This window comes from Watersipora subatra, chromosome 1 (genome assembly GCF_963576615.1).
Source record: "Watersipora subatra chromosome 1, tzWatSuba1.1, whole genome shotgun sequence".
Taxonomy (NCBI): Eukaryota; Metazoa; Bryozoa; class Gymnolaemata; order Cheilostomatida; family Watersiporidae; genus Watersipora; species Watersipora subatra.
Window position 1 is genome coordinate 9,024,453 of NC_088708.1, and position 12,219 is coordinate 9,036,671.

At 36.9% G+C, this 12,219-nt stretch overlaps 1 protein-coding gene across 1 annotated transcript in view; it reads left to right on the forward strand.

Annotated features, from left to right (window-relative positions):
* The window catches only part of LOC137410542 (proteasome assembly chaperone 3-like), a 30,471-nt gene extending 27,426 nt beyond the window's left edge, over nt 1-3,045 (forward strand). The window contains exon 4 of the mRNA XM_068095975.1: nt 2,445-3,045. Coding sequence (XP_067952076.1) covers nt 2,445-2,588 — 144 coding nt within the window. The 3' untranslated portion in view covers nt 2,589-3,045. The remainder of the gene's footprint in view (nt 1-2,444) is intronic.
* The last annotated feature ends 9,174 nt before the right edge of the window (nt 3,046-12,219 follow it).

The following is a 12,219-nucleotide window of genomic DNA, read 5'->3' on the forward strand; positions in this document are numbered from 1 at the left end:
GCCGTCGCCACACCTTCATTTATTAGCCACACTAATCATGCAGTCGACAGCTGTTGATACATTTCTTGGATTAATCTAGTCAATATAACGAATGGTACAAGTGTAATGAGTAATTTAAACGGACAAAGCCTCTACAGCACGCTATGTAATTTCTAAGCTAGTCTCAAGCCTGAGAGGAAACGAGATTCAGAGTGTTTTGATCTTTATGCCGGTGTCAGGGTCAGTGGCAGCATAAAATGTCCTTTTTAATGAATTTTATAAAGGCACCATCGGTCAGACTACTAATCCCAGAGTTTTTACGCCTAAATCGTAAATTCTTGATGGAATACAGACTACTGCATAAGGCAGTAGTCTGTATTCCATCAAGAAAATACTTCCGGGGCAGGTTATACTTGTCAAGCAGACAGAGTAGAACTCAGGTAACAAAATGTTAATAGCTCTAGTTGATGGTTATGCTGAGACCAAGCATACGCAAACCTATTATCCAAATGCAATACTTTACAAGGTTGTTAACCCGTTCACGTTGTTTATCGCTATCGATTCTACATCAGTGACTCGTTTATAATCAGAGTTCAAGAATGAATGTTACAAATTAAATTTGTGATAAATTAATTTTTATGATTGCAAAGTTGCGAGTCTTTCACGTAAACTGGGTGTCACTCTCAGCAGCTGAAGTTTTTGAAGATAACTGTTCCATTTGTTGACGGCTCCTTCATTGTCTTTTCTTTTAAAAAAAAAGAGCGTCATAAAGGATGCACTGACGAGTGAATTGGTATGCCTAATCTACAAAAACTTTAACTGCTGTAGACCTCATTAGGTTGATACTAAAGAACCCGTGGTAAAGCCTTCTTTGCAAGAGAAACTTTTCGAGTTTTCAGTTTCTACTCGTTGAAGGATGCTATGAAAGACTAATCTTTGAAAAATGCAAATGCAATTACATGCTGCCTCAAATGGTACGGACACACAGTATCGCAGTCCTCACCACCCTCACCGCATTGAACACTGCATAAAATCTACATGGGATATACTCATACAGCCTCATCAATCGATGTTCCTGTCTTGCGAGTAGTAATGATCTTGCCAATGCTTGTCAAGTACTAAAGTATTATTTCACAACAGATAATCTTAGGATTTTGAAATCGTTGATTTCATCTCACTCCCACACGCATGCAAGCACCTGTTCTTTCTCACTATGTCAAACGTTTTCTATCTAGACCCTCATGACACGGTCTTTCCCCTCTCAAAGCTTCTTTATTTACAAACAATATTGCTGCAATTGGACTTGATTGTTTATGCTTGGGTTTGCGTATGAGAGAGTGCTCGCTTCCCTTACATCATATCCTGTAACACTAGCCTGCGTAGCTTAAACAAACTAACCGCCTTATGTGGTTAGGCAGATTGCCTGTGAGAAACTTTACTGACTTCCTGACTGCATTAAATTCTCATACGCATGCAGATTTTATTCTGTTAAGCTCGTACAACTATTAAGGGCAAAATCTAATATAATCCCTTGGATAGAGCATTAATGGGAGACCATGACATGATCTGGCATTGATAATTCAGAGGAAACTGGTAGTCTCGCCGTCTCATCACCAATACCGGTGGTTAAAGATGGAGATTAGGCTAACCCGACGCCTGTTGATGCTTGTCACCCAGTCAGTCGACAATGATTCTGTTGGCGGAATGCCCAGGGATTTTACTGCTTTAAATTTTGAGTAAAAACTGCTGCAATGAATGGTGAGAGATGTTCCTGTCATTACTATCAGACTGCAATGATGATCATAAATCTTGCCTTTTGATCTGAGTGTTGGCATAGCTACATTAAATAGCGGTACCTGTTGTCCTGCTCACTAGATTTGTGAGCGTTTGCTGCGTGTCGTTTGCTCCGGTGACGCTGGGAGCCGCTGCTGCGAGTGCTGCTCAGGTTATGGGTGTCTGACTCCTGTTGTTCAAGCATTTTGTTTTTAGCTAGTAGCTATCTAGTAGTGTCTACAATGTATATATGGACTGTCACTCATTACAAGCTCTTGCGGAATTTCAGTTTATGGAAAAAATTTATTTGAAACATTGTTGCATTGCCTTATTTTTATTCTAAACAGTCAGTACTATAGCGGGGGCGTCTACAAGTAAATGATCTGAAAGTTTTTATTGCACTGTCTATTACTAGTTCACCTGCGCCATTCATTCTTGAAACACTATTTTTATCAATAAAGTATCCCTAGTGGCCAGTACATAAATCTCTCCTCCCTCAGGAAACCGTGTTATTATATGGTAACATAGTGTTATTATATGGTAACATAGCTCATGCCTACTTGTCTAAGTTTTCTAATTTGAAGCATCGTATTTATTATTTGCCAGCTTCAAGTATGAAATGTTTCATCTGTATCATGGATTGTTGCCAACAGCGTATCTGCTGTCTAGTTATAACTGTGGTTTGTTTTTAGAACATTACGCAAGTGGTAGCGATGTGCTTCGCTAAAACGTGTCAAGTAAAGAAGCCAGTGCTCATCACGGCAGCTCTCAAAGACACGAGTAAAGAAATGGTTCAAGCTATCTGTCAAGAACTGTCAAAGCTGCAAAAGAGGTGACACTGTCGTGTTGTCAAAGCTGCAGATACCTGATAGCAATGTCAAGGCCTTAAAATTCGCTTTCACAGTTAATCACTTCTGCTTTAGCGTAGGGGATTGGATAGGAACCAAATACTACGAGGAAATTATGCACTTTTTGGATATCGCATCAGCTTGTGACGTGCGCGTACCCTGTTATTTAGCCACAAGTCATCAGCTCTGGTCAAATATTTGTCTCCCTCACATTTGGATGTCCTGGATAGCAGCGTTTTTTTATTGATTATACATCTCAGGATGCCCGCCAGCCATTCTTTGTTCAGGGAGAATGCATAAGCAAAGCGAACCATTAGTAAACCATCAGAATGCAATAAGTGGCTGTAATTCATATTATATAGCAGTCGTTTGATCCTCGCTCAATGTTGGCTATTACATACATTGCAGATGGCTTTCAGCTTCGAAACAAAATATATACATGTATGCCTTCTTTTAAGATGTCTTTAGTGGTTTACAGCTGCAGTAGTGTATATGCAAGGATGGTCAGTTATCAAGCTTATCTCAACTAAAAAAAACATTAATGTTGCATACCCGGTCTGTATTATCAGATTTCTTGTACAGATATGGAACTAACTGGGCAAAAATCAAAGTATTAAAAGTTAACATGTGACCAAAAAATTTGTTTTCAATTTTTAATGTGACTAATTAGATAGGCATAAGAGGTTTAAAATAATGAAATTAAAATTGACTTCTACTAGAAGTCAAATTTCAAACTTTCGGTTTTGAACAAGATTAGTAGAACAGATGATAAATCGACAGGATTGATGTAGTTTATGTAAGCTTTTCGAATTTTGAAGACCGCTGTCTACCAGCTAGATCTTTCTTGTTACAAACTTGTTACAGACTTTCTCCAACTCCTGACATCTGTTATAACAACGTCTCAGTCATGTGAGTTTAATTCATCTTTCATGTAACTGCCACAAGATGGTGTCCAAAATACTTGTCACGGCGAGAATATAATTGTCTTTTGGTAACCATTGGCTGAATTTTACGTAGCTTACTATCTCTGCGCCTGTCAACAGAACCTAAGCTGGAGTTTTTCAGAGTGATTCATGTGTATTAACTCAAGCTCAAGCTTCTCCTAGACAACAACTGTTAATCCTTCGTGTCAACACAACAGCCACTCAGATTATGTATTGGAGATGTCATAGCATGAGCTCGGCACTCAAGACCATCAATTCACTCTTCGATGTTTGGATTTCCTTTCAGCATTTTGGATTTTGTCAATTTTTATGACTCAGTATGGTATGTAGTGGTTTGGCATTCTACACTCTTGCACCGTATTCTAGCAACTTTGTGTTCCACTAGTGTAAATCACTCACTATCGATGGCTGCAGTCTCATTTACTTTGCATAGTTGTTTGCTTAACTTGTTCGGCGCTTTGGTATTTCAATTGTTAACAAATTTGATGATCTTTTGCAACTTTTTATTATCTGGATAATAAGCTTACGAGGACATCTGTGCACAATCATTGACTTTATCTGAATAATCAGCTTGCAGTATGCTCAAATTAGGATACCTGTCGACATTAGTCACTGTTTTCCCAGCGAACAGTTTCGAGTTGTCGATTTAGCTTTGCATATTAATGATTGCTGGTGATATGCTTTCCCAACCGACTAAATGTTACCAAAGATACATGTACTGTAATTTTATCGCCCATTCCCAAGACTGGTTATGGCAGTTGCATTCAACAAGAGTATAGCTGATCAACCAGTTTGTTTGTATATATGTATCTATATACACACCGCCTTATCTGTAGGGTTATAACAGAGGTAAACTAATACTGTTAAACGGAAGAGTTGTATTAATGGGTGTATTGATTATTCCAGAACTTGCCATGTTAGGGCAGACAAGTGCCACACATGTCTGCGCAAAATTATAAGGCACTGCTTAGTATCAATCTTGTTCATTTATGCAACATGACATGCTGGTAGTTTGTAGGAATTAGTCTGATATTAATGCTTTTATTCGACTAACAGGTAGGGTATTGCATGTAAAAGGATATGACAGGTGTACTTGTAAAAAGCAGCTCCTAGCTGCAATATTTCAACCTGCATTGCTGGATTGTCATAACGTGTCTCACGAACCACAAGAAAATAACTACTGCATTACTTCTATAGCTATACAGAGTGTAATGTGTTATGTAAAACAAGTATTATTTTTGCGACATTTTGTCAAAAAACCGTACTATATTATTTGATGAGCTTGTATGTACATGAATAGCTTGCAATTAAACGAACAATCTCGTGGCACATTTAGCAATAGAATGATTACAACAACAACGATTGTAATTGTATGTCAAGCAGGTTGACCATTCGTTATAGTCGAAGCCGACAATGACATAACAAAAATTGTCCATATAAACTAGATGATTGTCAAAGGTAAAAAAAAACATCGAATGACGATGATGAGGCTTAACTGTAGCAGTCATAGCACATCTATATACTGTCACCTCACCTGTTGGATGGCACAAAGTTACAATGCGATGAAAACAACAATGTTTAGCGACGTGCAAAAATGCTAACACCATCATAGGCAATACTGGTGGTCCGACGGTGTCAGGTCTTTTAACAGAATTTGATCGCACTACACCTCCACTTCGGCCCTTGTGTATAAATCATCCCATACTTGAGATTCCGATGTATTACGGACACCCGGCTGATCTTAAAAACTCATTTATTGTTCTCTTCCGTTAGCTCGGATTCACCCTGTGCTGCCGCACCGTTACTATTACTTGCCCCTGCAATCACAGAAAAGTTACATGAATGTTTGGCATCAGGCATTGAATGAACAACTGTAGAAGTAATCTCAGCAAAATATCTTATTTGATGTATGACTGCTCTGAAATTTATCCGCTCTAGTTAATCCAAACAGCACTAAAATCCAACACATAAGAGTATATCTGCTAACCGGAAACAGTTTGGAGCTTCTGCAGAGCTGCTGTAACATCTGTCGTTCCACATGATGCATGCGATGAGCTGAATACATCAGGTAGCGCATTCCGACGGCCGGTACGTCCTGCTCTGGCAAATTCCTCTATGATTTTTCCACTTTCTACTTCATGGTTAGACATGTCACATACTACGCCTACACGGCTTGTGGGGCTGCAACACAAACCTGTCTTATACTACCACCATTAGAGCTGCTCTATGAAAGCATTGGCAGTCACTAACTACACAACGTACCTGACTACGCCTTAACCTTAGGCTGACTGCGGTGAAAGCTAGCATGCAAATAATTACTACTGGTACTCTTAGGGCATATCCTGTCAGCATCAACCGTCCCAAAGTCTATGCTATGAAAGGATCGTGGTAATCAATAAACATAATTGCCTCTTGAAAATTCAAGCCAATCCAACAGCCACGACTCCCCACCATCTCTTCCACGCCTGATCAATAGTTTATTATAGGAAGGCAAATATGTGACTATTTGAACCACTCCATAGCAAACTAGCGAGTCACTTATCCTCATGAGAGCAGAGCTAACCTTTCAGTTTCATTATGACAACCAAAACATACTTACATCAAGTCAAAGAGCATGATAAGTCGTAGCCAATTTACATACAGTAATGGATCAAGCTTATGGCGTATCTGTTATATAGCTCAATTGAACAACAATGCATACTGATTGGCTAACTATACCAGCCATGTATGACGCAGATAAATGATTTCAAGCGTCAATGCATAGGGTCATAAAAAATTCAACACCGCATTACAGTAGATTTTGCATGCATGGTTAACTAAAGAACTACTTGGTGATTAGAATCATTGTGAAGAGATTATCGTTTCTGATTTCTCAAACATGCACACGGAAATGAGATGAATGGTACAAAATTCGCAAGCCCACATGAGAATTACCAACCTGCCAATAGCATGACACACATAGTTCCGATGCTTTGTAACAAATACTCGGCAACAGGACCTTCTAGTAAACTAGAACTAAAAACACTGCTAATACACTAATTAAAAATGGGGTACAAACTTATCACTACTTCTCAAAGGCTGCCTGTTATACTTTTATTTCCTACTTGTGAGTGCTAATACTGTTCTAGCAATGGAAATTCTAGGAAGCACAAGTACATTCGAAAAGTTGTTTTGTTCTTCACTTACAGGAAGCTTAATTTATGCTGAGTGCGATTGCAAATAGTATCTAATGGTGTAGTCCGAAGAAAGCATTTTATGCAAATAATGCCAGCTAGGTCAATGCTAGCGTGCCACATGTAACTTTTCCAAAGTGTGACACATTATAAAAGTTAATTTAATGATTTCTTAAACACCAATACCAAACATTTTATTGATTACAAGTGAATGTAAGCAAGAACTGAAACTACATGCGCAGCTGGTAAGATTCAGCAGAGCAGCGATAGTGGTTCAAAAACAAATGGATGCCAACAACATTCTACTACCTACATCTACTAGAGAGATTACCTACTGGTAAGCCTTCAGGGCAGCAGAAAATCGCAACGGGTGCAACGTCTACCCTACATACGGGTGCAACGTCTACCCTACATACGCTTGCTGGACAAGAATGCTTTTAAATGAGCACGCGTGTAATATCCTACAGCTGTAGTGATCTTTTTCTCTGTCACACTGGCCGGCTACATCCGCTAGAAATGACCTTTTCATGAATGATTTAGTAGGCTAGGACAGAAAATCTATACATCACGTTTTAGTAACACTGCACCATAATCACTTAACCACTAATGTAACCAGCAAGTAAATGTATGTTGGACAGCGATGCATAAGGCATTGAATTATGGATGTAAGAATGGAGAGCAGGAGTCTTCTCTCTGTAACTTTTGTAGACTATAAACCCAATATAACCAACAATATAAAGCAATGAGGCGCGAGTGATTTATGCATTTTCATATTTATAACCTCATCAGACAATTTAAACTATGAATCAGTATGAATTTAACATTCTTCAAAATAACTTCTACATATGCTCGACAGAAAAATTGAGCGCTGTGTAGCAAAAGCAATGTGTGATTAGTACATGCTAAAATTGGATTTTATTGCATTGAATAAATAGTAACTACAGCCTTACTTTTTAATCTTTCATCCTTCACAAAGCAAGTTAGTAAACAAGTTTTACTTTTCTAATAAACTCAATTCCTATGAATTACACCTCCATTCAGCTTATACCCGAGTGATTGGACATTGCACTAACAACGTTACATAGAATTGTGTATTGTGGATATAAATAAAAATTTGCAGTTTGTGAATAGATAGATTTTCAATACAAAGCAGTATGAATAAACAAGAAATTCGAGCTGTGACGCAAAGCCGTACAAGCATATGTTAATACTATAAATTCTAAAGATAGTAGATATTATGACCAAGCAGGCTTACTATCAGACTATGAAGCCCTTGGCATCGACTCATATCCATCCATGCGTTATGCATACTTCTAGATTCCTAACCCATTTACATTTATTGGTTTATATGGCAGCTTTATACCAAGCCAGACCTGAATGTTCAGGTCTATTAAGAAGCTGATTGTCCTAGACCTGAGCTATGCCACTTGCTGCTCTGCAAAGGCTTGTTTTACCAATATAATGGTCAATAACCCGTTAGGCGCAATTCTTGCTCCTCGCAGTTTAATATCTATGCACGTAATGTCATAATCAGCTGGGTGTTTGCTATTTCGCATAGTCAAACTATCACAACATTTATCGAAAGACCAATAGCAATATGTGTATTGACTAATCTGTGTATAGCGTATATCAAGCACATGTTTAAACCACGTGAGTGAAGTCATTTTTAAGTAAACGCAGGGTAAGCTTGTATAATTAAATGCTTAGGTGTAAAATTTTACATTCCAAAAGCACCTTTAGATAAAACATCAGCAGCTCTTCTAAATACATGCAAAACAACTCCAATCTCTAAACATTCGAATACTCTTGTTGATATATAATTCCTATTGACTGTAATGAGAGACTGGATAAACCATGAGGGCACCCGTATGCCACTTTGGAATGATAGACCATGATAAAATTCAGTCTGTGGTGAACTACCTTATTACAGATGAAAAAACAAACACTATATTATGAACTTTGATACAAGAGAATTATTGCGTTAAGAATAACGCAATGAGTAGCACGATAATTAGACAAAACTCATGTAGTCAGAAAATCAGACATAATTAATCACTGTTCCAATTACTGCCCTCTATTCATACCAATCACATCTGTTGGCAAGCCTGACATATTTTCATCCCCAAAATTATTTATTGGAACTTTTTTCATTTTCCCGGAAGGCAGAATGTGAAACATATAGTCATACATACGCAGCCACAGTAGTTGCAGCTTTCATGCAACAACCATAGAGAGAAGCAAATTACTTGATAGGCTGTTCAAAAGGCCCTGATATTAAGAAACTCATAAATTGTAAAAGGTGCGCATGTGCTTGTGTGCATAGAGCAAAAATGCTATTATAGCACTATACAGTACAGCAGCAGATTATCAGGTTACTAAGAGTGCTGTGTTATTTAAAATGAAATAGAATACACATATAGAAAGGAAGGGTGTAAAAGCTTAGGTGTTCTTTTGCAAACAGATCTCCGAGTTGAGTACATAGCATGCATCTATTTACATAATCTATCAGATTGTCACAAATCCCAGTCATAAATACCACTCAAAATACCCTAAAGTAATCGTACTGATTTCAGTGAGAAAATAATCTTAGTTGTCGGAAGCAAAACATAACAAAAAAGGAAAGGATGCACCCGATGTTTTTGTAGGAGATCATACAATCACAGTCTAATATAACCTTTCAATGTGTAAAGTGTAGATTGAGCTGGCTGAGTGGCGATAATCATCAGCAATCTAACAGCATTGGGTTGACGCAATTTATTGTTTTATAGTTATTACACATGTCTTGCCAATCAGAACAGTTTTATTACATGACCATTTAGCTTGGTGGTGTCTTGAGTCAAATAATAAATAAATTGTGAAAAGGAAACAGGCATGCTGAGCGTTAATGCTTCATTACTATTATAGTACAATGTAAAATTTTACATTTGAGATATAAAAATTGCTCAAGTAAAGAAAATGGTGCAAAAACTTGAATTAATATTTTGCAAGATATTCAAGTCTAAGATACATACATGCATATGAAAATTTTAAAGTGTGTAATCGTATTGTAGCAAGGTGATTGATTGTAGGTTTTGTGACTATAAGCTATTCGCTTGTTTGGTTGCGCAGAAGAACATGTTTATAGTTAATCTATTTACTATAAACAATGCTTGAACTATAAACTAACTGATCAAATTTCTACATATTGGTAGAATAAAAAAGTTAAGGAAGATAAACCAATAAAACAGAACGCAAACGAAAGCAAAAAATAGCAGGTTGACCAAGCCAAGCCTTTATTGGTAGGCTATAAACCAATGCAACCAAATTCGTATGAAGTGCTACATTCATTGTGACACATTATAAATAACAGCATAGCCATTGTATACTTTTATGATTTCGTTCAAAAGCGTTCCGTACAACTGCAGACTAGTGAACACAATCTGAAGAATCCTAGACTAATTTAATGCCCACATAGCGGTTGGTGTTCAAACCACTACAGATTCCATTAGACATGCATCGTAAAACCTCTATTGGAACGCCATGACGCTCTATTTTTCAACCTTTTGTCTATAGTGGCGTTTAATTAAAAATGGCAGTTTTTTGGACTAGCACATCAAAATTTTGAACAAATAAATTCAACCCCTTTTACAGGCGCAGTGGTGCTAATTTTGCCTATATTTTGTACTCTCCTTCATGCAGATCGATATTAATGCTATCGGCCTTAGCATTTTTGCGAAACCATTTTGTTATATACATCCAAGTATCAGAACGAGCTAAACAAAGAACTTTGTTCTTTGATTATATAATATTAGCGTGGTACTGTTATTAATTATTTTGATGGTGTTACTTTCAGTTTTCAACGCAAAAACCGCAAAGGTTTTGAGATAAAAAAACGGACATAACATTATTCATTTTTAAGACTTTTTTAATGTTCTAAAGTTAAAATACGCTACAACAATGGTTGCTATTACATCAGACGGTGTTCCTGAAGAATATTCTCATCATTCATCAAAATACTTCAAAGTCTTCAGGTAAGATTGTAAACCACATTATGGACAAATCTGAAAACGATGGATATTATTTAGACCTTAGAGACTTAATCGGAGTGTAGTTCTGATGATTGTGACGATTGATCTTCTCAGGTACACCATCACTAACATCATGGCTACCACAACAAAGAACAAATTAATCAGGTAATTAATTGATGTAACGGAGTCATTATTATTACTATTTTGTGGACATTTTTCTACTGATCACTTTCTATTATAGGTTTGTCAAGATCATAGAATGTCAGAATGGCGGGCAAATAGAGATGGCATTCAATTAAAGGATGGTGCTGTATTTTTCACCCCTACTTCTATTAAAGGTGGTGCTCTATTAAAAGTGATGTTCAAATATATGGCGACGTTCAAATAGAGGTTTCATTGTAATCGTAAAGCCTATGTATGATACTTTGTAAAACCTCTTGTTACCTTACTTTAGAAGCAATGCTACGTATGTGGGTAAAGGACATTATGAATTAGGCTCACATTATCCCTAGCAAATGTGTCATAAACACTAAACTAGTTGAATTCCCTGCATTGCACAGGTAATGAAATAAGTTTTTGTGCAGAATATTTAGTTTTAATCAGCATATACCATTCTAACTTTAGTATAAAGGTGTTCATTTATTTCTCTGTGTGTTGTAACTTTAATTAAGTTCATGCTATCTATACATACCGGTATAGTCATAGCATTTTGGTAAAATTTGGGCACGTATTATTCTTCTAGTAAAATTCTTTTACATACAATTTTGCTTACAAAAATTGCCAGAGATCACATTGCCATTTTTCATCTAATAAGCAGTGAAGCCATGAGTGCTAGTTAATGTACATCTCAAATTGTATGCAAGGGAAAAAGTGTGAGATTTACAAACGCATTAATTTACAATTCCACATCGACTAGGATAATTACAAGACCTGACCGATATAAATCAGATAAGAATATCTATGCTCAGGTGACTATAGTTCATAATCAATAAACCAAAAAATGGCCATACAACAAAACATGGACGCAAACGGGTTTTCCTACAATTGAAATGCTCCATCTCAATTTTTGTTTAATATCTGTTCTTGCAAGCTTGCCAGTGGTTTTAAATACACATCTAATGTAACCGAACTGCTTTATAGAGGTTTCCATAATGCTGTCTAAGTGTTCCAAGTGATATGTAATGATGTAACTCTCCCTCATACTTCACACAGCAACAAAAAAACATTTCTTCTGCAGCGTCATCTTCCAATACTAGCATAAAAATACTCTTAGTTGGACGTGTAAACAGTGACCTTATTATGATACTTTTAGATAGCATAGAAATTATTTGCTGATTATAATTTATAGGCATTGCGACTTTTGCAATGATTCCCATCACATCATCCATGGGTTATAAGTAACAGATATTGGACAGGTGCATCCACAGTATTTAAATCCTTGTAACCATTAAATTTTAAATTATTTCTCAGCTAGAAGGCCATAACTCACTATGCA